Raw genomic sequence first — 25,582 nt, forward strand, 5'->3', positions numbered from 1 at the left:
AGCTATGAGACTGGAGACTGGAGAGGCTCCTCCTTCTCAACCAGACCTGAGGCTGGAGGCCAAGGTTGTTCCATCTACGCTTGTAGCAGAGCCTTTGAAAGCACGATGGTGGCCCAGTCACCAGAGAAAGGTCCCATCCTGTTCCTGAGGATAAAAGCCGCTTCTGTCCATCCTCAGGGGTGCCTTCCGTCCTGCTCTCCACCTTGAGGCCACAGGGCTGTGCGGCTGCTGCTTTGGCTGACTCGCCAGCTGGGGAGCCGGGGCTTGGCTGTCTTGCCCAGCACCACACTCGGCTTGTTCACGGGCATCCTTGCATTTTGTCTTCCCAGTAGAGAAAATCAAGGTCTGATAGAATGTAACCACATGCTCCCGTGGTTAACCCGCTAGGAAGTGGTGCTGTGGGTGAGACCAGCCCTGCCAGCCTGGCCCGGCTCCTGAGCTGCACCCTGGAGCCTTCCGCATTCCTGCCTCTTCCAAAGGCCAGCAGCCTCATGTAGGTCAAGTCATGGGTCTAGAAGTCCCCTCTGCAAAACCCTGGCAGAGCCCTCCAAGACCGAGCCCAGTTCCAGAAAACCTAAGAACAGTGATGCCCTTAGCACTGGGGTATGAAGCTCCGCCAAGCTGGGAACTGTCAACTCAAGTGGACGTTTTTGGAGACCCAAGGTAGCTTTGTCACCTTTGGACAGAGAAAGCCTCAGAGGAAACAATTTGTGTCCCTGGGACTCAGTCCGAAGAGCCCTTTAGAAAGGTCCCTCTTGGCTAGGGAGGGCTCACTGGGGAGAGCAGAGGGGGAGCTCCCAGGGGCAAGCTGTTTCTGCTCACCCTCAGAGGGAGTCTTGGATGGGATTACCCTCCTGAAGGGAGGCCCAGGTCCTGGCCCAGGGCAGAGCCAAGACTCAGTTCCTATAGCGGGTGCCTACTGTATACCCCAGGCTCCCCTGCTTCCACGCACCTGCAGGCCACAGCTGCCCTGGGACTTTCTGAGAAGAGGGATCTGGGAGGTAAAGTTCCTTATCCTGGGACTTCAGAGTGACCCTCCTTCAGGTTCTGGACAGGGTTGAATAAGGGCATGTGCTAAAACTCCTGCACTCACCACCAGAACCTTCCCTTACCCAGCCTCCGTCACCCAGGCTGTCACAGGCACTCACCTAAAATAGAACCTCTCCAAGAAACAGCTAAAACGCCCCTCGGTGACTCATAGCCCAGATGGGCACAGCTATTTCCATCCAGCCTCTTCTAGACGGTGAGGAGCCTTGACCACGCCCTCTCCGTGCCCCACCCAGGCTCAGGCCCAGGCAGACAGGCCCCGCGTGAAAGGCCTCCCAGGCAGGGCGCTGGGAAGGGAGCTCTCTGAACCCAGCAAGACCTCCCTGGGCCTCCCTCGCCCACCGCCAGGAGCTGGATCTGAGGAGCTCAGCCTCAGCCTCTTCCTCCCGGCACCCTCGGCCCACTTGCCCACCCAGGCTGGGAACACACGGCCAGGCCTGGGGCAGACTCCTCAGCCCTGGGACCAGCAGCAGTGAGAGCCTCCCTCATCTGTACCAGTGTCTGTGGCTCCGTGGCCCCCTCCAACCCAGCTGCCCACTAGAATCACAGGGAATGGCCTTCTACTAGTGTGACAGGAAACCTCTCTTAGAGGCCTGCGGTCTAGTTCCTCCACGAGCCTGACCTGGCAGAGCCGGGAGATGAGCAGGCCATCGGCCACAGAACCCACGTCCCAAGAGCCAGCGCTAAGCTAAGAGGACTTCCCAGGGCTACACTGAGGTGAATGGCTCTGCCAGACACTAGCTTTTGTCAAGCTGACCCTTCTTGCCATCAAGGAAGCCCATCCTGCCATCTCAGAGGCATAGACGCCTGCACACCCCAGCCCGGTGGGGGCCTGAGCAGCACTAGAGACGGGAAGGCTCAGTGCGGTGTGCAGGCCAAGAGGTGCCTTGGAAGTGGGAGAAGCAGGAGCTATAGGAAAGTGGCTTCCCAGAGAGAGCCGCTGGCGGCCCTGCCAGGAGCCTGTGGAGGGCGGGGTGGGGGGTTCAGAAAGGCGGGGCCTCATGGGCTCTGGCTCTGAAGGGGCCATCCCTAGAAGAGCAGCCTTTCTCAGCTGCTCCTTCACTTGAGCTGTTCCGTGTAGGGGAAGGGCAGCTAAGGTGGCACTGCTCACCCAGGATCCAGAGGCTGGGGCCAGGCTGGGCGCTCTGTGAACCACACATTGAAGGAACAGCCAGCCTCGATCTATCTGCGTTGGCCGGTGCCCACTGATCCCCACACTGGGCTCTGGGACAGAGAGGGGAGTGGGGGCTCTGGGGGAGGGGCTTCTGCATCTCTCCCACAGGGACACTGGTGGCACTGAGACCTGCCACCCTGTGTCCCAGGCTCACTGGTCATCCCCAGCCCGAAAGGGTGCTGCCCAGGAAACGTGCTTCTGCCTCACTGTCACCTCCGAGGCTGCCAGGAGGTTCTGAGGGCCCCCAGCAGCAACAGATTCTCTTTCTACTCTCCCCTCCTGCCACCCCACCAGCGAGGAAGAAGGAGGCTCGCAGCCATCACTTAGCCTGCCTTCCCGCAGGGAGCGGCGGCTTACCTCTGAGGCCCAGCCCTCCCCGGGGGAGAGGGCATTCGGTGGTCGGTCACTCTGCACCAACATGCCTGAGGCCACATTCATGCTTTTTTCCATTTTGGTACAAGTTCAAACATCACAGAAACAGCTTAAAAACAAGCCTTTCTGCTGGTTCCTGGGAGGGTCCCACCGGCCAGTGTGACTCTCCATTCTCTTCTGGGCTGTGAGTCTTTGGCAAGGCCTCAACAGAAGGCACATGTCCCAGTGTGGTCCCTGGACCAATGGCAGCTCGGAGCAGGGATCGGGGCTGGCCTGCGCTCTTACTCTCCCCACAGCACTGGACATACCACCTGCCTCATCCAGCACCCGGCTGCCTGCGGGCTTAGGGGCAGGCAGGTGCCACAGGGGCCCAAAGGGTGGGGCACATTAATCCAGAACTGGATGAATGAATCAGCCAGGCATGGCCCATCGGGGAGGCCCTAGGAAACTGCCCAGCACGTGAGGCCAGGATTCGGGGAGTGGAGCCTGAATCTAATTGTTGCTTGGGGCTGGAAGGCCTCACTGGCCTGGAGCTCCATGCAACGGAAAGAATCCATCTCCCAGCTGATCCCTACAAACACCTGCCTTCCTACGTCTGGTGTTCAGCTCCTCCCAGCCTCCCCTGGACAGCCTCCCCTCCCTCCCAGGCCTTCCACTGTGCCCCACAAAACAACCTTTCCTGCCCAAGCCAGCTCCCCAAACTCCCTACGCACAGACATTTACACTCTTCTTCGTCCCCCATCGACCTCTCCAGGAGAAACTGGACTCCCTGGACTTCAGAATGTGGTAACCATTCACCCTCCCTTTAAAATCCCTGGGACCCTGGGGCTCAGCCCTTGGCTTCCCCACTCTTCTCCCCTCCTAGCTGCTGTTGCCCTCCAGGCCCCATCCTCCTGGCCACTAGTTCTCAAAAGCCCCGTGGCCCTTGTCTCCCAGGCTTCCACTGAGCTGACTGCCACCGCGCTGACTCGGCCAGTAGCGCTATCCCTCGGCCTCACCCTCAAATCCACTATCGCCCCAAACCATCTCCTCCAAAAGCACTCTGTACCTGTCCTCCTCCAGCCTGCTAGGTCACTTCTGGCCTCCCCACTGTAGCAGTCCTTGGGCCTCGTGGGGAACCCACCCATCGAGCCTCTGCCTTCACATCTCTTCCTGCCCAGCTGAGTCTATGGTCTATCATGCAGTCGTTCTGCCAAATGTCTGTGCTCTCTTGACCTATGTCTGCTTCAGAACGAGGTCCAACCACAGGCCTGTTTTCTCCGGGCCTCTACCCAAGCAGATAAATGGGTACCAGGCAAATGGGCTCCACCATAAATGAACGCTGTCCCAGCTTCTCCTGGGCCCCCATAGCTGCCTGGTTAACGCATTCTTTCCCTCTCTCCGGGAAGCTTTGGTCCACAATGGCTGGTTCAATTTCTCCTGCTCCCCTCCCTGCTTGGCCCCCTCCCCTGCCTTCTGGCTCAAACCACTGCCCTGCTTCCGATGTCACACGATAGGCTGCCTCCTCCACACTCAGGATCTAGACCTGCCTCTCTGGGGGGCCCCAGTCCTTCAAGCATACCCCCTCCGCCACACCCCTAGGCAGGCCTTGCCTCTCCCAGAACTCAGTACCGTGGTCTCCTGCCTCCCAGAACCCGCCCCTGTGTACTGCCTGGGCTCTCTCCTCTCCTCAGTCAGGCTTCTCAAGACTTGTCCACACAGACAACCGTCAAAATCCGCTATGCTGAGGGAAAGAAGCCTTATCCAAAAGAGCACATTCTGTGAGATTCCACTGATCCGAGGCTCAAGAACAGGTACAACTCGTCCGTGGTGGAGAAAAATCAGAACAGCAGTTGTCTCTGGAGGAGGGGTGGGGAGGGACAGGAGTGGGGCCCGAAGGGACCTTCCAGGGTGACGAGGATGTCCACGTCGAGAGAGGGGTTTGGCTGACACAGCTGCGTGCTTTTGTCAAAGCTCATGGAATGCTACGCTTGAGCTCTGTACGTTTCATCATAGGTACATTTTTACCTAAAAATAAAACCACATGCCTGACACAAATACCAAACTCCAGCTGATGGTACGCTTACTGAAGTGTGTAGTGTGACATATACTGATGGCGACATGCTTGTGAGTCTCAGAGGTCTCCGGCCCCAACCTGTGCGCTGCACGCCAGGGTCCCAGGTCTGCAGGCCAGCTACTGAGCTTCACCTGAAGGCCCGCAGGCACCTCCAGCTTGACGTGGCCCAAATGGAAACATTCTCCGTCTCTAGCACCCAGCCTCCATGTCCAACACAGGTCCAAAACCCGTCCGTTTAGCCTCCAAAATCCACCAGGAATCAATCGGTCAAGGCCCTCCACTAGCATCACCAGGGCCCCAGCCCCAGCTGCTCCTGGAAGCCAGCCTTGCCCCATGGGCTGATCTCTGCAAGGCAGCCAGAGGTGGGGGGGGGGGGTGTTGAGAGTTTTGTGGTCAAATAAGCATAACATAAAATTGGCCATTTGACCATTTTAAATGGTGTACAATTCAGTGGCATTCATTCCATTCACAATGCTGTACAACCATTACCGTTACCAGTTCTCAAAGAGGTTGGGTTTTTTTTTTTCAAGATTTATTTATTTGAGAGAGAGACAGAGATAGCAGGGGGAGGGGCAGAGGGAGAGGGAGAGAAGCTGACTCCCCGCTTAGCAGGGAGCCTGATGTGGGGCTTAATCCCTGGACCCTGAGATTACAACCTGAGCCAAAACTAAGAGCCAGACGCTCGATTGACTGAGCCACCCAGGTGCCCCCCAAAAAGGTGTTTTTAAATGCACATCTGACCTTCCCATTGCCACTTTCTGATACCCTTGAAATCCCATCTACAGACCCCAGCAGGATCTGCACGCCCTCTGATCGTGCTCATGGCACTCCAGCCACCCCAGCCCTGCTTGCTCTGGGCCCTCACGCAGACTCTGCACTTCCCCTCAGGCCTCCCAGGCCCCACCTTTCCTCAGTCCAGCTTCAGTCTAATGTCCCCTTCTTGTAGAAGCCCCACCCACCCAAGGGGCTCGTTGCAGCATCCCATCAAGCCCCCCAGCCTCCCTCTGGCCCCCGTCAGAACTGACCCTCAGGCGTCGAGCGTGTGTTTGCTTGGGTGGCTATCGGCAGAAGGGCCGCCTCTCCCTCTGGCCTACAGGCTCCACGGGGCTGAGCAACACAGCTGCTTCAGCTCTGCCTGACTCTCCAGTGTCAAGGACAGTTCCCAGCTTCACATAAGGCCTCCACAGCATTTGCAGGGGAAGGAAAGGATGAGAAGAAGGGAAAGGGCCCCCTTCCGAGGGTGGATCCAGGCAGGCCTGCCCCAGGTTGCCAGCCAGCAGCTGGTGACTTCATGAGCTCTCCTGCCTCCCTGCCCCTTCCTGCCTCTGGCTGTCTCCATCACCTCCCTTTCCTGCCTCTCCCCTCTGTTCCTTCTTCCTGTTCCCACTTTATTTACTTCTCTTTTTTCCTACAATTTTTACTCAATTCCCTTCCCATTCTGTTTCTTTTGCCCACACGTATAAAAGCAGGTGTTTCAGGAATAAAATCTCAGGTTTCTGCTCTGAATTAATTTCACATTCGTTCTTAGATAACCATACATATGGCCCCTTTGTAGCTAAAAGCTAGAGTTCTGTGCCTGATGGCTCCAGCTAGGAAACAGCTCCCGCTCCCACAGAGCTGTCTCTTCCACATGTGCCCAGTGGTCCCAGCAGGCAGGTCGAGCGTCCTGTCTCCTGGGAGCACCGACGGGCAGCAGGGCTGGCTGTCCAGGACTGACTGAAGCTTGGCAGGCATTTCCCTATTGACCTGGAGACTGTTCTTCAAGGCAAACTGCCCAAGGACTAGATGTATTGTGGGGGAAAGGCTTCCCAAAGGGCCTGCGGCCTGGAGACCCACTTCCTTTTGGTGTGGAGGTGGAGAAGGGAAGGCTGGGCACGTGTGCAGGAAGGAGGGGGACACCTTTGCCTCTCCTCAGCCCACTGCTGATCTATGTCCTCCTAACACCTGCTCCTCATCTCCTACTGGCCCACGAGGCAGTGTGGCCAGGAAGAAGCAGAGGGAAGGGGGCAAGTCTGGTGGCTGCAGTGGAGGGATTCACGCCGCACTCACAGCACCTCCCCCGGGCCATCTGGTGCCCCAGCCCCTGCCGGAAAGGAGTGGGATGCAGGCAATAGAGGAAAGGCTTATGGCCATTGCTTCAACTCCCTCCCTTCCCCACACCGCCCACCACGGATAAGCGCTTCAGCCCAAGGCTTGCCGATGGGGTGGGGACGAAGGGGGGTGCGCAATGGATCACACACCCTTGGCTTGGTCTCGGCAAAGTCCAGACCTTGGAAGAGGAGAAGAAAGACCATGATCATTTTTCTGTAGTTTTTTAGAAGGGCTTCTGAGCGATTCTGACGAGACCAAGGGAGGCGGGAGGCAGATGAGCTCAGATGGGCTGCCTGAACCTGGAAGGCTAGGGATCGGGGAGCAGCCACTGGGGGAGAGGGTGGGCCTCCCAGGTGCGGCCCGCAGCCTCACTGGAGGTGGTGCTCGGAGACATCTCTGCCAATCAGCTCTGGAAGCACAGGCAGGCCGCCAGCCCTGAGTCCGCACAGCCCTGGCCGCTGTGACACCGTTCCTAGGGTGAGGACAGACTCCTATCTGGAGGAATTCCAGGCTAGGTTGTGCTGCCGGGCTGCTCTGAGAGGGGCAGGGAGGCCCCTGAGGGGACTGGCAGGTCCGGCTGCCCCTGGCCACTGCTCAGCTTCTCCAGCAGCTCAGTCCCACCCCGCTGCCCACCCAAGCCTCACCTCCCAGACTCCACCCAGGAGGCGCATCAAATTGCCTTCTCTCCCATCCCCAGCTATCAGGATAGAGCCTGACTTGTGCAACAAGGGCCTCCCTCCTGGAGGAGAAAGGGGTGGCAGGCCTGAACGTTGAGTCACTGAAGAGTGGAGAGCTGGGCTGATAGGCCCGAGCAGGCATGATGCTTCAGCAAAGCCACCAAGGCTGGCCCCTGGCCCCCTGCTTCTCTTTTAGAGAAATCGGACATTTGGGAAATTAAGGTACTTTTCTAAGGACTAACATCTAGGGAGAAAAGAGAACACTCTTCCTGCTTTTCCCCACCACTGGGCACGGAATGGGCTACACGCCACCGCCTCCAGCCTCCGGGTCAGCACATCCTCACAGCGAGGGCCTCTAATGGGTGGTGAGAGATGTTCAGCCCCCACAAGGGAACCCCAGTCTTTTGCCACAATTTCAAACAGGTTAAATTATTCCTCTGTCCCGAGCTCCAGGACCGCAGAACTGCGAGAAGAAATGGGCTCACCATGAAGACTGGCTGTTCTGAACTGTCCTCCACCTGAGCAGAAGTGGACCGTGGATGGGGAAGATGGTGCCGAGAGTCCCTGAGGAAAACCGGCAGCAAGCTGCTGCTGCTGGGTCCCCGGCACTATTGCTCCGAAATGACCCCGAATAAGCCAAGACTTCCCAAGACTTAGTCTCCTGGTCTATAGGAAGAGAGTGCTCTGAGCTCCTTCCCTGACTTCCATGCAGTTCCCACGTGCTCCGGGCCTCAGAAGCCCAGCAAAGTGCATGGGCGGGCACCCTCCTCTGAAGGCATCGCAGCCGTGAGAGCTGGCCATCCGGGGCCTGGGCAGACGGCAAGCTCGTCTGTGCGAGCGTAGTACCCACCCGGAGGCCTGGGAACGGACAGGAGAAGACCGGGCCCGATGGCCAGGAAAGGATGGTTCCAGATCTCAGCCGCTGCTCTGGCCAAATGGGGCAGACTGTTCTACCTGTATGTGATTCTCCTCTCCACACCTAGTCTGCCCTTTCTGAAAGACCCAGCTGAAGACTCTGACAGATGCCGTGAGGTGGAAAGACAAATTCACTGAGTTCCAGTGGCCATCTCTTCCCTCCTTTCTGCTCCCCTGCCCTCACCCAGCCATTCAGCAAAACGGCTCTGTCACAGTCCTAATCTGGGCCGCGACGTGAGGGACAAGCCAGTGATTCTCTCTCTACCTGGGAAGAAGGGTCCGTTTTCCATGATCACATTTCCAAAGACCCAAGGGCAGCTTCATTAGCAGCCTCGGAGAGGGCATGAAACCCTCTGTGTCACATGTGTGGCCCTTGTCCCTTTCTAGAACTCCTTCTTCCGGCAGGAGGCCGAGGATCATGCTGACCTGCCCCAGTGAGGCTTTGGCGAGCTTCCAGGTGGAATGCGGGACCCAGCCCTCCTCAGCCCTGCCTGGGCATCACCATGCTAGCAGTTTCAGACACACACCCGCACCCCCAGAAGAGGTCCGCAACATGCTCCCCAATGGCCAGAGTCCACAGTGCATCTGTGCGGGGACCAGCACCACCTCCCTTTGCACGCTCACAGGGTTCCTCCTGAGACGTGAGTACGGGAGCGGGATTTCCTGGAAAAGGTCACTCAGCCCGAGCCCCTGCCACCTAGACACACCCCACTTCAGAACCAGCCCCTTGCCCTGCCCGGAACCTCAGGCCAGGCAGGAGCCCAACCCACAGACACCAGGGTAATCCCAGAAACGGCCTTCCTGGCTGACATAATGTCAAGTTAGAGGTTCCAGAACAGGTATGTTCTGACCGGGGTGGATCAGCAGATATGCGAGCCAAGCCTACAAACTGGTTTTCTCATTATGTGGACACGAGACCAAAGAGGAGACTCTGCTCAGGGCCAGCTGCTCTGACTCAAGAATTAGGCTCTGCTGGCCTCTCGGGAAAATGTGCCAGGGTCCTTTCAGCTTGCCAGGAACCCCACTGAAAGCCAGTCCTGGAGAAGAAAAGGTTCTGCTTGGAGACCCCTTCAGAAAAGGGCATCCAGCGGGTTCTGAGAGCCTGGAGAGTGCGCTAGGTCAGCATTTCCCAGACTGATGCCATGGAACAGCAGTCCCTAATGTTCTGCAAAAGCAAGTCTGGGAAAGGCTGCTGGCTACAGCTCTGTCTCGGAGCTGCATGGTGCCATTCCAGACGCCGAAGGCCCGAGAAGCCTCACAGCAAAGAACCCATGCATTTGTCTGGCTCAGCATTTGCTCAAAGTACCTGGCGGGGAGGCCTGCACTTCACCAAACACTGCGCATCTGCAGTAAGTCTGAGGCCCCTTCCTTCCTGGCCCTGAGCCTCGGCTTCCTCCCGGCACAATGAGGCAGATGGACCGAGCGTCGCCCAGGTCCTCCCACTCTGCTGTTTTTCCCAGCACATCAAAGGCTGGCTCCCTTCCCACCTCACCCAAGGTCCTGGGCTCGGGGGAGCCTGTTGCATGGCAAGGGCTGGGCTGCCCACCAGGAAGCCAGTGCACCATGTGCTGCCCTCCCTTGATCTCCGCCCACCTCATCCAGAGGGCTTCAGGCCCTATGGCGAGAGTGAGTGTCTCAGGGAGGCTGGAGCTCAGAGGGGCGCAGCCACATGGTGGGGGGGGGCACACCAGCATCTCGGCCCTGCCTGCCAAACCGCTCTGCTCCCGTGGGGCCAGGTGCTTCCGGCTTGTCGCTGGCAGAAACACACAGGTGAGCCTCTCTGGTCTGGATCACACTGTTCTAAGTACTGAAGGGCCAACACTTACCTAACTGATCAGCGCAGGGACGGGCCTGTTTCTAATCACAGATGCAATAATCACGAGTGTGCCCGCCTCCTCAAGGAAGCCCCCACACTCCAGGAGCGACTCCAAACCTACTGAGTCATCTCCCCACAACGCAGCTCCTTCCTCAGAATCTCACACTTACCTCTCGCAAACCACACGTCCCACACCCACGGCACCTCATGTCACAAATAGACCCCGACCTGCGAACAATTATTCTCACTCGTCCCCCCACCCACGAGGTCCAAATGGCTCCTGCTGCTGATAATCCCAGAGGCAGCCATGCCTGTGCCTGCAGCCAGCCGTGCTCCATCCTGCCCAAGGGCAGAGAGAACCCCGGGGGAGGAACTAGAGACTTCTACTGGTTATCCCAGAGGAGAGGGGGAAGCCAGTAGACTTGCTTCGTTCATTTCAGAGGCATGGGCCCGGCTCTACTAGTACCCAGGTCACCAAAAAGAGCCTCCAGGGGCTTGGCTGAGCATGCCACAGCGACTCAAAGCATCCTGAACAAAGCCAGGATGGGGCTGAGGACCCATGGGCCAAAAGGAGGCCAATCTCGTGCAAATGGCCCTGCAGTGGCCTTTTAGTGAGTGGAGGACACTGTCACCCATTGTGAATGCTTGGCTCCTAGCCTGGGTCTCTACCCCAAGGTTGTTTCTCTGGGGATGGCTAGCTGCTCTGTCACCTCATGCCCCAGCTAACTGGAGTGGAAGCCCAGCGGAGAAGCTTCCCAGAGCCCAGCTGGAAGGATGTTTCCTGCCTCCCCTAAAACCTTGCTTCCCTCACCAGCACCCTCTTCCAGTGCCCACTGCCAGGGAGAAAGGCCGGCCTGTGGCCAGGGAAATGTGCCTCCCCTCCAGCCTGCAGTTGCCTGTGGCCCTCTCCAAATGAGTAACCATTGAGAAAAGTTGCCCAGAAGCCTGACTTTGGCCCTCTCTAAGGCCATTTTTCTGGGTCAGACTTGCACTGGGTAAGAAAGCATCTTCTCTGCTAGGACTCTGCCTGAGGTTTCAGGAGATGTAGGAGATCTGTGGCCAGGCCTATTCTCTGCTACCACATCTTGAAGCCACGAAGACACGAATTCCGGTGGCCAAGGGAAATGACCAGGGAAAGAGATTAAGGTAAAGAGGGGAAGGGAGGGGCACCTGGATGGCTCAGTCAGTTAAGTTTCCGACTCTTGATCTCAGCTCAGGTCTTGATCTCAGGGTTGTGATTTTAAGCCCCATTGTGCGCCATACTGGGCATGGAGCTTACTTAAAAAAAAAAAAAAAGAGGGGAAAGGAACAGAAGGAGGCATGGAAAGGTAGGTGGGGGAGCCGGCGCAGAAGGCAGTTACCTGGGTGAGGTGAGGGTTGGGGTTGAACCCACACTGGTTGCAGACCTTGTTGCGACACTGGGTGCAGGTGTTGAAGTTTGGCTGGCTGGGGGTCGACGTGAGGTCCGAGGTCTTACATATGGGACACAGCGTGCTGCTGGGAAGGGGGGCGATCTGGGGGACGGAGTAGGGTGATGTGGGGGTGCTGCCTCTGTCCGGTGACACAGAGGGGGACCGCCCTGATCTCTGCGTCCTGCTGTCTACCTGCAGCGTCCTGCGGGGGCCATCAGCCTCCTGGCCCGCTGGGCCCTGTGCCCTTGTCTCCCGGGGGCTCTCGCGGCCAGGAGCAGTAGCAGAAGCCTGCTTCGGGGTTGGGGAAGCTGCTCTCTGGCTACCCGGGGGCTCCTTGGGGTCCAGTCTCCTGGAAACGCTGAAATGACATTGAAAATGACTACGTTAGAGACACTTCTCAGAGAAGCAGCCTGCAAAGGGCTCTATCAAGTTAGGTGGCCCTGCCGAGCCCCATTCCACCCTCCGCTTCCTGCCCAGTGGCATCATCACAGCTACCGTTTGCCGAGCGCTGATTGCGCCCCGTGCTGAGCCCTGACAAGCATCTCCCTCTTGAACCCTCAGCACCAGGCCATGTGGTAGGATCACGAGTTCCCCTCTTTGTTCCTGATTAAGTGCGGATTCTGATTCAGTAAGTCTAGGGTGAGAGCTGCACTTTGAACAATCACTAAGGTGATACCTAGACTATGGTCTGCGGACCACATGTTGAGTACCAAGGCTCCACACCTATGCATTAGAAACACCCAGGGTGGTTTTTAAATTTCTGGCTCTCAGACTAACCACCCCAGACAAATGGCATCAGAACCTGTGGGGGCAGGACCCTGGTATTCGTATTTTTCCCTCCCCAGGTGATCCCAACATGCAGCTCAAGTTCAGAGCTACTGCCCCGGCGGCTCTGTTCTGGCCTGTCCCCTTCAAAGGCTGACCCCAGACAGTTAGAGATGGGTCGGGGAGGCATCCCAATGCCTAGTTAATACCATCTCCAGCAGGGACAAAGGAACCTTCTTTTGGGCAGTCCACCACCAGGCCCGATGCTAGACCAAGTCCACTGAGATGCTAGACCAAGTCCGTTAGTGCAAGGCTGGGGGGGGTGGGGAGGTGGGGGGGGTTGAAGTCCTAGGATCCAGGCCTTGAGGAACCACTGAGGGAGGTCTACTGTGCTTCACCCCCCATCTCCATCCCGACCTGCAGAGAAGTCAGCAGAGCTGAGCAGTGCAGTGAGCTAGAAAGTCACACTGTTAGGCTAAACGCAGTCTCATTTTCCTTTTCCCCAATTTTCCTTTTCTAATTTGAAAGAAGCTGAGAACAAAAAGTCAAAGGCATGTTTTATATTGCCTCCCTGAAATTCTATCCCTGATTCAGTCTGTATTCACTGGGGTGGATCCCCGCACCCAGCAGACCGTCTAGACTGGCTGAGAGCCACCGCGGAGGCCAGGCCACAGCTGCCTGCGAGGGGCCTGCCCTGGTGCCTTCTGCCCTGGAGCCCCCTGACCTCCTAGGGCCTGACTGGCAGGGGGGGACTTGAAGTTTGCTGCCCCCTGATGAAAGCCATCTGCTTGCCAACTGGTAGAACCTCTTAGGACAAGCCATTCCAGAGGGGAGACCAGGACTCCCCTGGAAGGCCCCGCTCTGAGACAGTCTGCAGTTCTCCCTCCCTTCTGAGGAACAGTGCAGGGAGGGGGGAGCCACACCCTAGGTCTAATAAAGATTCTTCCAGAAAAAGGAAACACTCTAACATGTCTATCAAATATTTCTTTCATCAACTAACAAGAGCATACACCCATCTATCCAGTCTCATGGACCTGCCACTTCCTTCCTCAGTAGAATCACCGGAGCCTGAGTCGAGCCCCTCTGGGCCACATGGCCACCAGCCGTGAGGCCCAGGATGTGGTGGCCGCAGTATCTCTGGGCCACACTTGGAAGCTGCGCTCCAGGGCCTTCCCGTAGACTAATCTCTAGGTAAAGAAAGATTGCCACTTGGTTAAATTCTTAGTTTCATTTTTTATTTGAATGATTTGGGATTGGAATTTATTTATTTATTTATTTATTTATTTATTTATTTATTTATTTATTTTTAAAGATTTCATTTATTTATTTGAGAGAGAAAGAGTGAAAGCAGGAGCAGGGGGAGGGGCAGAGGGAGAGGAAGAGAGACAAGCAGACTCCCTGCTGAGCTGGGAGCCCAGATGCGGGTCTCGATCCCAAGACCCTGAGATCATAATCTGAGCCGAAGTCAGACGCTTAACTGACTGAGCCACCCAGGCGTGGGGCTGGAATTTAAAAGCAGCTCCTGACTGGATGTTAACTATACTGGAATTAAAATAAAAAACAAAGACAAAAACAAAAATGCCCCTGAAAGCTAATGAGAAGCTACTGCGAGCTCTTTTTCTATCACGCGGAGAGGCTCCTGCCCCTTTCCCAGCCTGCGCAGGGTCTGCGGTCTCTTCTGAGGAATGTGGCCATCTCTGTTGTATGGGAGTTGCCTGATACGTGACAGGCAAACTTCCGAGTACGTAATGGCATTTTAATTCAATGTTGCCTCATCGTGTAGTCTTTCTGGGGACAAAATCTCTGTGACAGAGATCCAGATTCAAGTTAGCTTTCAACTTAGCTGTAGTGACGGTGAAGAGGCAAACAGTTCCTCCTGCCCCCCAGCCAAGCCTGTCCTGCAAGGGCTCCCTGCAAACCCTTCGCTTTCTGGAACTTCGGGGTGCTTCCTCACCCCGTCTCCTTGACCTTCAAGCCTCCGACATGTCTCTCCCTCTCTTCACTGACAACCCGCCTGCCAGCTCACTGAGAAAGTGGGAGCCACTGGAGGGGAAGCTGTACATCAACAGCCTCCTGACGTCTGTCCCTCAGTATTTGCCCCCACTTCTCACCTCCACAAATCCTCCCCCTTCCTTCATTACCTGTTTCCCCTCGCTACTGGATGACTGCAGCTGCCGTACAAACACGCTTCTCCCGGCAACAAAAATAAGTAAATAAATAACTTCGACCCACTTTGGCCTTTAGCTCCAGCCCCATCTCTCTGCTCCTCCCCTCCCTTCCTCTCAAGCCAGTGCCACCTGGCTTCTGTACACCCTTCCACAGGAACTGCTCAGGTCACTGTCACCGACGGCCTCCACGTTATCCATCCCAATCTCACTTCAGCAGCAGCAAGTGACACTGCCGAGTGCTCCCCCCTTTCCTGAGGTAAGTTCTCCACTTGCCTTCCGGAACACCTCCTCCCCCCTCCTGGCCACACAGGTTTAAACTCTCTCCCAATCCCAGAACCCCATCCTCACATTGGAGGGACCCGGTCTTCTCTGAGTATACACGATCCTGGGTCTCAAGGCCCACCCAGACTCGAGGCTTAAAATTTCACTCCCCAGTGACAATGACCAAGTGTGCGTCTCTGGCCCAGACTTCTTCCCTGAACCCCTCCCTGGTCTAAGTGCCAACTCTGCATCTTGACTGAGACATCGTGCGTCTAGGCATCTCAAACCTGGTGTGTCCAAGCTGAGCTCTCATCTTCCCCTACACGTGTGCCTCCCGGCCTCCCCTTGGAGCCTTCGCTGACCCCTTCTTCTCCCATCTATAAATCTCCATATATAAATCTCCCATCAGTAAATCTTGTTGGCTTCAGAGTCTGGCCACGCCCGCTGCCTGCTCGCTCCACCTCGTTCAGGCCGCCATCCTCTCTTTTCAGTTCTGCACAAGGCTGGCTGCGTCCACTCACCCCTCTGTGGTCTTCTCTACATGGCAGGCAGGATAATCCCTTACATACGTAAGTCAGCCACTTCCCTCCTCTGTCTAAACCCTCCAACACTTCCTTTCCCTCCCAGAAGAAAAGCCAAAGGCTTTACAATGGCCTCTGAAGCCCCATGAGACATGGTCCCGCTCCCTCTGGCCTCATCTCCTACTGTTCTCTCCCTCCCTCCCTCTACCTCCCTTAGGCCAGGCCCACTTCTGCCTCTGGGCATTGGCCTCTGCTGGACTTGCACTCTCTCAAGTCTTTGCTCTGGTGACATCTTTTCACTAGAAAGGGACACTTTCCCTGACTGCTCTATTTAAAATGCAGCTCCAGGGGTGCCTGGGTGGCTCTGACGGTTAAGTAACTGACTCTTTTTTTTTTTTTTTAAGATTTTATTTATTTATTCGACAGAGTTAGAGACAGCCAGCGAGAGAGGGAACACAAGCAGGGGGAGTGGGAGAGGAAGAAGCAGGCTCACAGCGGAGGAGCTCGATCCCATAACGCGGGGATCACGCTCTGAGCCGAAGGCAGACGCTCAACCGCTGTGCCACCCAGGCGCCCCAAGTAACTGACTCTTGATTTCAGCTCAGGTCGTGATCTCAGGGTTGTGGGATCGAGTCCTATGTCGGGCTCCACGCTCAGTGGAGAGTCTGCTTGAGATTCTCTCCTTCTCCCTCTGCCCCTCCCCCCTGCTCATGTTCTCTCTCTCTAAAATAAATAAATAAATCTTTAAAAAATAAAACAAAATAAAATAAAATAAAATGCAGCTCTGGGGCCCCTAGCTGGCTCAGTCACAAGAGCATGTGAGTCTTGATCTCAGGGTCATGAGTTCAAGCCCCACACTGGGTATAGAGATTAATAAAAAATAAAAAATAAACTTAAAAAAAAAAAGAAAATGCAGCTCTGTCCCTCCTGCCCCTTTGCTCTCCGGGGCACTGAGTACCCTCCAACTCATCATATATGTATTGCTTTTGTGTGTCCTCTGTGACCCCTGCAGTAGACGGCCAGCTCGGTGTGGGCAGGGCCTCTGTGTGCCATCTCCATAGCTGCGTCCCAGAGCCCAGCGCAGCGCCTGGCACACGCTGAACACACAGCAGCTGTTTCCCGAACGGATGCGCTGGAGGCACGTCATGACTCAGAACAGCACAACATGGCCCAAAAGCGGGTTAGAGCTGAGGAAACGAGGCATGGCACGTGACTAGCACGGCGCTCGGCCCTTCTCTGGATCCGACCTCGCACTTCAGAAAACTGCAGAAATGACAGCGGAGTCCTCTCTGGCCGCTGACCGCACCCCCAGCCCCGCCACACAGAATGCTCTGCTGACCACAGTGGGGTGACGTCAACCAAGCCCTTACCATGAGCCCCACCATGTGCCAGGCACCTGTCACATAGTAACTCCCTTATGACTCACTGCAAACCCACAGGGTGGGATCCATTTTGCCCATTTTACAGACAAGAGAAGGTACATCACTCGCAAAGCCAATATGATTTATATCAAGGCCAGCAGTCCCTGTCCTTAGCCACCGTCCCACACCGCCCCTCTGGGGAGCCCAGTGAGGCTGTAGAGGATGGGGCAGCAGGGCAGTTTGGGCTCTTTGGATTCTTTTTTCTTTTTTTCTGAGGAGATGTTTAAGGGGGAGAGCCCCGGGAGAAGGTCTCTGACAGTTTGCTCCCCATTGCCGCCCGGGCCCACACCACGCTTGGTACTGAATGGGCACCCGACAAGCACACCCAAAGTAAACAGAAAGATGTGTAAGCAGCGAGCTCAGAGTGGGACTGAGTGGGGCAGCAACACGATTCAGTTGTGACCACTTCGCGTGGAGTTTGCCCGGCAACGCTGACAGACTCACAGAGAAAACCACATTCATTCATTCATTCATTCATTCATTCATTCATTCATTCGGAGACGTAGTCACTGACAAACCCTAGCTGGCCCCTGGCGTGGTTCCAGGCCCTGTGAGAGGTATTGATGGTATGAACAAATTATGTCTCTTACAACGGAAGGTGGGTCCACAGGTGTTCATTGTATTGTTGTCCTTTACATCTCATACATATTTTATGAGTAGTTTTATATTCTTTAGAAATACCTATTCAATATTTAATTGAAATAAATTTTTAAAAAAGTGAATCAGACAGAGATCCAGTCCTCTGGGAGCCTACGGTGTAGAGGGGAGCCAGATGTACAAACGAATCACTGCCCTACACACCACACGGCCCAGGGGAGGGGCGGAAGTCTAACGAGGCTTTCCCTTGAGGTGAAAGGGCAAGGTAGGCAGAGGGGAGAAAGGCTCCGAGGCATGACAGAGCGTGTTCGGGCTGTGTGGCTGTGTGACCGTGCCGGGCAGGCCGGGCTGGTGTAAGTCCGCACCATCCCCAGCACCTAGAACAGCTCCCAGCATCACGTGCTTAGAGCCACCTGAACTATGGGAAAGCTTAGAGCTAAAAAGGGAAAGGCCAGGGGAGCAGGGCCTCTAGGGTTTTCAAACAAGAGAGTGTTCTGGCTCTGCATCTAGGAGACAGTGGAGGCAGGGAAACAGTGAGAATAAGGCAATAGCCCAAGAGACAGTCCATGGGGTGAGAGGAAAGGAAGGCTCAGTGGGGGTATTCTGGCTTGAGGCCCAGGGAGGAGTGGTCCTTTTGATTGAGATGGGGGATTCAGGGAGAGAACTGGTGGGTGAGGAATGGGAGATGAAAAGACAAAATCACAAGGTTTGGTTGGGTTTTGTTGAGATGGGGGTGGCTGGGTGCAAGAGACATCAGGAGATGGGTCCGAGCCGGGATTCAATTCAGGTAAGTCCAGATATTTTTCCTGGGGAGAGTTAAAGGTTCAATTCCCAGGCAAGACTCAGGGACAGAGATCACACAAGACAGCAGTGGTCTAGGAAAGATTCGTGGGGAGCACCACCATTTATGGGAGCAGAAGAGATACCAGGAGCAGAGAAGTCAGAAAAAGAACAAAAAGACACACACACCCCTCTCCCCGGGTTAGAGAATTTCCCAGAGGAGGAACATCCAACGATGTGCTATGAGGAACCTCCGTGACGGAAGGCGGCAAAACTAGAGAAGCCGTGGAAGAAAAGCCTACACCCATGAGGGCCACACCCTGTGACTGCCCAGCCCTCTCCCAGCTGGGCCAACCTGAGAGGGGCTAGCTCCCCATCCTGCTGAACATGAGGATCTGCCCATGGCACGTGATCCAGGAGATCCGTCTGTGACACATCCTTGGACCCAAGTCCCATGGGGACCAGAGTGGTTGGGGTAGCCCTGGGCCTCCTCAGGCGGCCCCTCCTTAACAAAGATCTCTGCCGGGTGGAGAAGGGAGAGAGGAAGGGAAGGGGGAGGGAGGGGTCCAAGCCCAGCCCCACAGAAGACCTGGTTTTAGGGATCTGGACTATCAGCAGTGAGGCCCCGTGAGGCCAACCGTCCTCCCAAAGGCCGCTGGGGGGCACGATAGCTCGGCGAGGGCTGGCATAAGGACAGGAGAGCAGGGAGGGAAGGAGGGCTCTGCCATAAAGCAGAAGAGACACAGGAGGACAAGTAGGTGAGAAGGAGGAGAGCAGAGATATGAAGGAGTGGCTGGAAGCCAAGCAGGGAACACTAAAAATGGCTTATAGGGACAGATATTTTTAAAAGATAGCCAAGAAAGGTAGAGGATGTAAAAATAGCTGGATTTCTACCAGCTTTCCCCCCTTCTGGCATTAAAGGCTACTGACTGATCAGAAACAAGTCCTGAAGCTGTTTGGCAGGGCTGGAAGGACACCCCCCCCCCCGCTCCGGCACAGGGGTGCCATTGGGGAGGGGCACAGAGCTGAATCCATCTTGGCACTCCTGTCCCGTACCATAGCCACCGCTGGGAGAAATGATCCAGACTGCACGGGTCACAACTGGGCTCTCCTCTGTCAGAAATCCCAGGAAAGGCATGAGGCCAATAAGCTCCGCTGACCAAAGAGGCTCCAGGCACCGGGAACACTGATGAGGGCAGGGCCATCAGGGAGAGATGTGGCTGCCCGGGTCCACCGTGGGGAGGCGCCAAGAACCACGCTGGTAGCTGCACTCAGAGAGGGCTGCTCAGGCTGACCAGACTGGAGGAAGGAAAAGCAGGGAGGCAGGGAGTCCGGATGGGCCCCAGAGGAACACGCCCCCCACCACCTCCAGCTGAATATTGAAGAGAGAACTATTTCACACCAATCAAGCACAATCTTTGTTCACCAGGAGGGGACTGAACTTAAGGAAGCTATTTTTCTAAGTCAGAGCAGCCGGAAGAGTCCCACAGCTTCAAACAAGGTTTTGATAAATTCATGGCTGACCTTTCTCTAATAGGCAATTATGATCGGGCAGATGCTGTGGGAGGACCCTCTCCTTTCAGACCCATGCCAGGAAGGACCACTGGGCCACCCGGTGGTCCCTGTGGATTCAGGCAGAGAATAAGGGTTGCAGAATCTTGGTTGGGTTTTTTCTTTCTTTCTTTTTTTTTTTGTAAGTAGTCTCCATGCCCAACGTGGGGCTCAAACTCACAACCCTGAGATGGAGAGTTGCATGCTCTAACCGACTGAGCCAGCCCGGCGTCTCAGGGTTGCAGAATCTTGGGAAGCAGGATGCATGCAAGTCCTGGGTCCTGGAGCAACTCCCTCACGAATGGATGGGAGAACTCAGAAAGTTTGAATTTAGAAAAAAATTCCAGCGTCCACACAAGAAAACATTTCTTGACCTACCCAGCTTTAAGGCCTGTGGCCTTGGGCCTTTCTGATCATGTATCCGTATCAATAAAACACGTTTGCCTAGCCCCCACACATGAATGTTTGTCCACCAATTATGTGCACGCATATTACTGATAAAACACACTTCCCCCAAATGGAAGAGTTTGAAAGGATGAGATCGGAAATATATGTAAATGGGGTTTTCATTCCATCCTCTGTTGGCTGCTCATCTCCCTCCCCTCCTTGGCACGTGTGCCCCACTTTCCTCTGCTGAGGAAATCCTTCATCTCCCAATCTTTAAAGGACTCTGTTGGTGGCCCAAACCCCAGACTCTTTCCTGCCCCCAGCCCTGCTCCAATGCAGGTGACCTTAGGTCGGTGTCAGGAATTCCCCAGGCCCCTGGGGGCTGCCCTCGCCATCCTGCCCAGCCACCTATGAACCAAAAAGAGTTCGCTCGGCTGACAGAACAGCACAGAGGTGAGGGCCTCCATAACACTCGGCTACTACTCTGAGCCTCTGATGGGACAAGAAGCCAGGACCATGGGCTCAGAGCCTCTGAGCGGCTCTCTTGAAGTCAGAGGACGCCCTGCTGGCTGGGGAAGGAAGGTACTATGCAGAGGCTTCCTGGGTGGTGACAGTAGGGGTCACTGAGACAAGCAGAGCTCCTCCAGAGGCTGATACCCTCCCCTCCTAACTTCCAACCCCTGGAAGTTGCCGCCCCACCGTGAAGGTAAGGTTCCAAGACCCGAAGGACCCCAGAGAATTAGCTCGTCCCCTCCAAGTGGGGACAAAGCACCATGCTGGCCTGGTGACAGCCCCCACAGCAGGGGATACCTGTGCACGTGGGCACACACACACTCATACCCCTTAGCACACAAACCCACGTGAAGGGACCCACCACCGCCACTCATCCTTTCCACTTAGAAACGTCTAGCAGTTGGAAGTCTTCCTGGGACCAAACAACAAGCCTCAGTTGGTCCCAGGCCAGCCCATCTGGGCCGGCAGAGAACCTGCTTAAGGCCCTGAGCGTGTCTGCTCTGCTGCCGCTGAGAGCTTGGGATGATTCGCCAGGTGGGTCAGCGTGGCAGAGAAGATGGCGAGAGGGACCGGTAGGCGTGTGAGCTGCTGCCATCCAGCACCGGCCAGGGGAGCTGCCAGCATGAGAGGAGAGACTGCCAGGGCTGGCAGCACGGTGGGGGCCAAGCCACAGACACAAGGAAAGCAGGCCCTGGGGACCTCGTTCCCCAGCCCTAGGGCCTGTGTGGGTCCACAGGGTGAGAGCATCTCTCAGAACACTGTGAGGTGGCCCAGCCCATCCCCAGAATCCAGAACAAGGATGGGAAATAAGGGTAACTTTCCTCTGACTCTGTTAATTGGTAGTGACTGCACAGAGAGTGGGGTTTGCGAAAGATCGGTGGGAAAGATTGTCGCCATCGGTTAGTCAGGTCTGTCATGAACCCGGGAGCAGGGCACATAAGCACAAAGGCCATGGAATCGTGATCCATGAGGTAGAACAAAACCAGACCCTTAGCCCTGCCTGGGGGGATAGCCAAGGCCCTGGAGTGTCTCCCTGCGAGCCGGGCCAGGCCCACCTGGGGCCAAATTCATCCCCGCCAGAAAGGGAGCAGTGGATGCATGTAGTGTTGACCTCGACCTTCCCTCCAGTCGCATTTGCACCTCCAGCCCATGGCTCTCCAGAGTCACGGGAGCCCTAGGTAGGTGTCCGTCAGCTGAAGCGTCAAAGGCCACAAGCTCAGTGCAGCTGTGAAGGTCTCTTGTACCACGGAGCTTGGGACAGGGGCTGTGTGGATGGTAGCTTGCCTGAGCACAAGTGGTGGCAGATGCCGCTCCCCTGGTCTCTGGACTCTGTTGAGGGGCTACTAGTCCTTTGGTCCTGGCTTCTCCGCTCATGTCTTAAGGAGTTTCTCTCTAGAAATGTTTGTTCACTCGTTCATTGAACAACAGCTCAGAGGAACCACGTTCCCTAGTTCTTCAATATCTGAGCGCAGCTTTGTGGTCGGTAGACTTGACCAGCTTGGCTGGATATAAAATTCTAGGTTCACTATGGACTCTGGGAAACAAACTGAGGGCTTCGGGGGGAGGGGAGAAGGGAAATGGGATAGGCTGGTGATGGGTAGTAAGGAGGACACGTATTGCATGGTGCACTGGGTGTTATACGCAAGGAATGAACCGTGGGACTTTACATCAAAAACTAGGGATGTACTGCATGGTGACTAACATAATATAATAAAACAATATAATTATTAAAAAAAAAATTCTAGGCTCACACTTGCTTCCCCTGAGGACTTTGCAGGGGCAGACCCTGTGTTTTCTAGCACCGACCATCACTGCGGAGAGCTCTGGGCCGGCCTGACCAGCTCCCCTTGTAGGTGTATTAACATTTGCCTCTGCAGCGCAGTCGTTTCTCATTAGTTCGGTAAGAGGAACGAACAAAGAGACTCTTTTAGTTCATCACATTTAACCAGAGGACATTTTACAACCCAAAACAAATACCATTTTTCTCTGGCTTTCCACCTGTGCAAGTTCTAAGCTTTCTAAAGCATGGACCCCTTTATAAATCTCATTTAAGCCTTAGATTTAGAGGACGTCTGGCTGGCTCAGTCAGTAAGTACGGTGTGCAACGCTTGATCTCAGGGTTGTGAGTTCAAACCCCACGTGGGGTGAAAAGTTACTTAAAAATAAAATCTTTAATGAATAAAAAAAATGAAAAAAAAAACTTAGATTTCATCCCTAAGAAGAGAAAAAGTACACATTCATACACATTTCTGTTTGATTTCAGAAGGTACCAGACCTCCTGAAGCCCATGGGAGCCAAATTCCTCAATGGCTAATCTGGCCCGTGACCAGCAGGCCCCAGCCTATCACATTAGCCTGTCACTCAAGCACACGCACACGCCCCCAGTGCGAGCCCTGCCTGAGGCTTAGGAGCTCCCGAGCAGCCAGCAGCTTTCCTGCATCCATGCCCATGGGCTCTCCAGAAGGCCAGCTCAACACCGCCTCCACACCCTTCAAACCCAACTTCTGGTGTGAAGCCTCCTGGGTCTCCCTCCCTATGCACGTCCCTCCAACCCCAGTCCCAGGGCTACCCCCTTGCAAGGCACTGTTTGCTGTCTTTCAGCTTGGACTGAGCACGCCATGAGGGCAGGGGTTCCCGATCTAACATGGGTACCATCCCTGTTTGCCAGCAGGAGGAAGCAGAAGTTCCACAGGCTCTTTCAATCAACTGATGAAAAATAATTTGTAATTGGACAAGGTTTGTAGGAAATGACCCTGCTAAGGCTTGGAAGCAACTTCTTCTTTTAGGTGAATTGAACAGTCATATTTATACCATTCATGATTTACAAAGATCTGGTTTAGCCAATTATCACAAATTCCAAGGGGAAGAGATCCAAAGGTTGGTTTTACTACAGTGCAGAAAGGAGCTGGCTTCTTGAGCTAAAAATCAGTAGGAGGGAAGTGTTACTGTTTTCAGTGCCCTGATGCCTTTTTCCCCCCACATATTCTGCAGACCTGGGGAAGAGCTCATCAGCAGGAGATTCCTGGCGGAGCCAGGGGAGGTGGGGGCCCGTGCTGGGAGCCAAAAGGGCCAGAGGAGGGAAGAGGAGACAGGCAGGCAGCCAGACCAGAGTCCCCACCCAGAGCTCAGCGCCAGGTCAGCGGCTCCTTGAAGGGCTCTCCTCATCAGCTCCCAGGCTTTCCGAGGGACCGGACCTGGGACACGAGAGGAGAAAGGGGTCCCAGCCTTAGGGACTCATCCCTTTAGGCACTCTAAGGACTGAACCCAGGACCCTGACACTTGTCTGGACAAATCATAGCACATTCCTGCACCAAGACCGACGTTATGCACAGCATTTCCATTTTAAGGAACTTCCTGGCTTTTCCAGCCCATGATGGCTAGGGCACAGTTCAAGAGTGCCTCCAGGCCAGCCAGATAGCCCCAGGGACTCTCCTACCAGACTCAGCTTTCTGAGGAGACACATAGCCACACAGACAAATTCTTAGCCCCTTCTCCACAGCCTTTTCAAAAGCCTTGGCCCCAGTGCTGGCCCTCTGTTTACATTTACTGACCCTGTCTTCTGGAAGTGCCATGGCCTCCAAGTTGTGGCCCAGGAGTTCTGATCCAGCCCAAGCCACTAAGGCTCCTGCTCCCCACCCAGCCCCTGGCTTACAGATACCTGCTTTAGGACCCCATATGGGGACAACTTTGAGCTGTGAAGTGTCCCAGTTTTCTGGCTCAGGGGGAGTGCTCCTAAAGCTAGGAAGCTCTAATCAGGAGTCAGAAGTCATTACATAAAGCTGAGCTGGCTTTCCCCAGCTTCTAGCTCCTGAAAATTCTACTACTACAGCCTTTTACCAAGGGGACAGTGTTGTGCTTGTCAGCTCTCTTCCAAAGTCTGCTGAAACCAGAAAGTCGAGATAAGTTAAGAGAAAACCACAAGTCTTTGTGACTGTGGAGGCCGCAGTCCCTACTCTCCCATGCCAAGCCCAACAGGGCAGAAGCCAGAAAACTCCACAAGCTCCCGCCCTGTCTTCAGACCCAGGGCTGAGGACTTAGCACTCAGCCTGCCCTTGGGGCTGCCAGGACACAGCCTCAGCCCACAAAGATGGCCAGGGGCCTACTTCACACCCAGCCCAGCTCCAAGCGCAGGAAGACAGGGGCCAACAACACAGTTAGCAAGCTCCAGTGCCTGAGTCATTAATACACGAATAGGGTGAACCCCGCTGTGCTGGACCTGGAAGCACCCCATGCTTGCTCCTCTTGACTTCCAGGGAAACCCTACCTGGCTGAGACCTCTGGACTCCTTTCTCATGGGAAGCTAGTAGTATCCAAAAACTATGTCTATTTTGTATTTTGGGGGAGAAAGAAGCACCAAAATAACGTCTACCCCACTCCATGCTAAAAAATCTCCCTGTCCAGAAATCAGAACTGCTATTTTTTTTCATTTAAAATATTTTAAAAGTTTTTGGTTTTTTTTGTTTTTCACTGGCAATACCTTTCTTTCTTTTTATTTTTCTATAAAGAATAAGGAAAAACGTATCAGTAACTCAAAAAAGGTAAGAGAAAATTATGATTGGGGATCACCTGTGGCCCTTAGTTTCAGCTCTGAGTAAATCCATACGAGGGCTCCCACTCTTACCCATCTCCCAGGGCCACCCTGTTGGCTCTCGTCCTTCTGTCGCTTGTCTCCACAGCCGGGGCACTGTGCTAGCTCTTGGGCTATTCCAATGGCTTAAGAGTCCTCGCCTTTGGACAAAGGGCTGGCAGCCCTAGCGTGCAGCCAGGCGGTGCTTGGCACTAGACAAACCGGTTATAAAATGAGAAGGAAACCCTCTGAAAATTACCTGTGGCAGTTTCAAATTTGTTACAAATAAAGAATTTGAAGCAAGTGTTCTCACATGTAGCATACACAAAATAATTAGAACCTAAATGTGCAGGTATGTGTGTGGAGGGGCGGGTGGAGGGCCCCCCCCCCAGAAAGAGACGTGAATGTGTACGAGCAGAATCAGAGAGAACCACGGAGGAAGACGGGGGGAGGGGAGAGGGTTCCAGAGAAAAGCGGGCCGCCAGCCTTTC

The 25,582-nt window shown here is 55.0% G+C and overlaps 1 protein-coding gene across 1 annotated transcript in view; it reads right to left on the minus strand.

The window, feature by feature from the left end:
* Nucleotides 1–24,096, minus strand: part of BSN (bassoon presynaptic cytomatrix protein) — a 54,905-nt gene extending 30,809 nt beyond the window's left edge. The window contains exons 1-3 of the mRNA XM_087866694.1: nt 23,961–24,096; nt 23,643–23,718; nt 11,510–11,918 (exon numbers count right to left, since the gene is read on the minus strand). Of these exons, the coding sequence (XP_087722820.1) occupies nt 11,510–11,918; nt 23,643–23,718; nt 23,961–24,096 (621 nt within the window). The remainder of the gene's footprint in view (nt 1–11,509; nt 11,919–23,642; nt 23,719–23,960) is intronic.
* Nucleotides 24,097–25,582: the final 1,486 nt, after the last annotated feature.

Source organism: Ursus americanus, chromosome 14 (genome assembly GCF_024610735.1).
Source record: "Ursus americanus isolate L20-20 chromosome 14, mUrsAme1.1.p, whole genome shotgun sequence".
Taxonomy (NCBI): Eukaryota; Metazoa; Chordata; class Mammalia; order Carnivora; family Ursidae; genus Ursus; species Ursus americanus.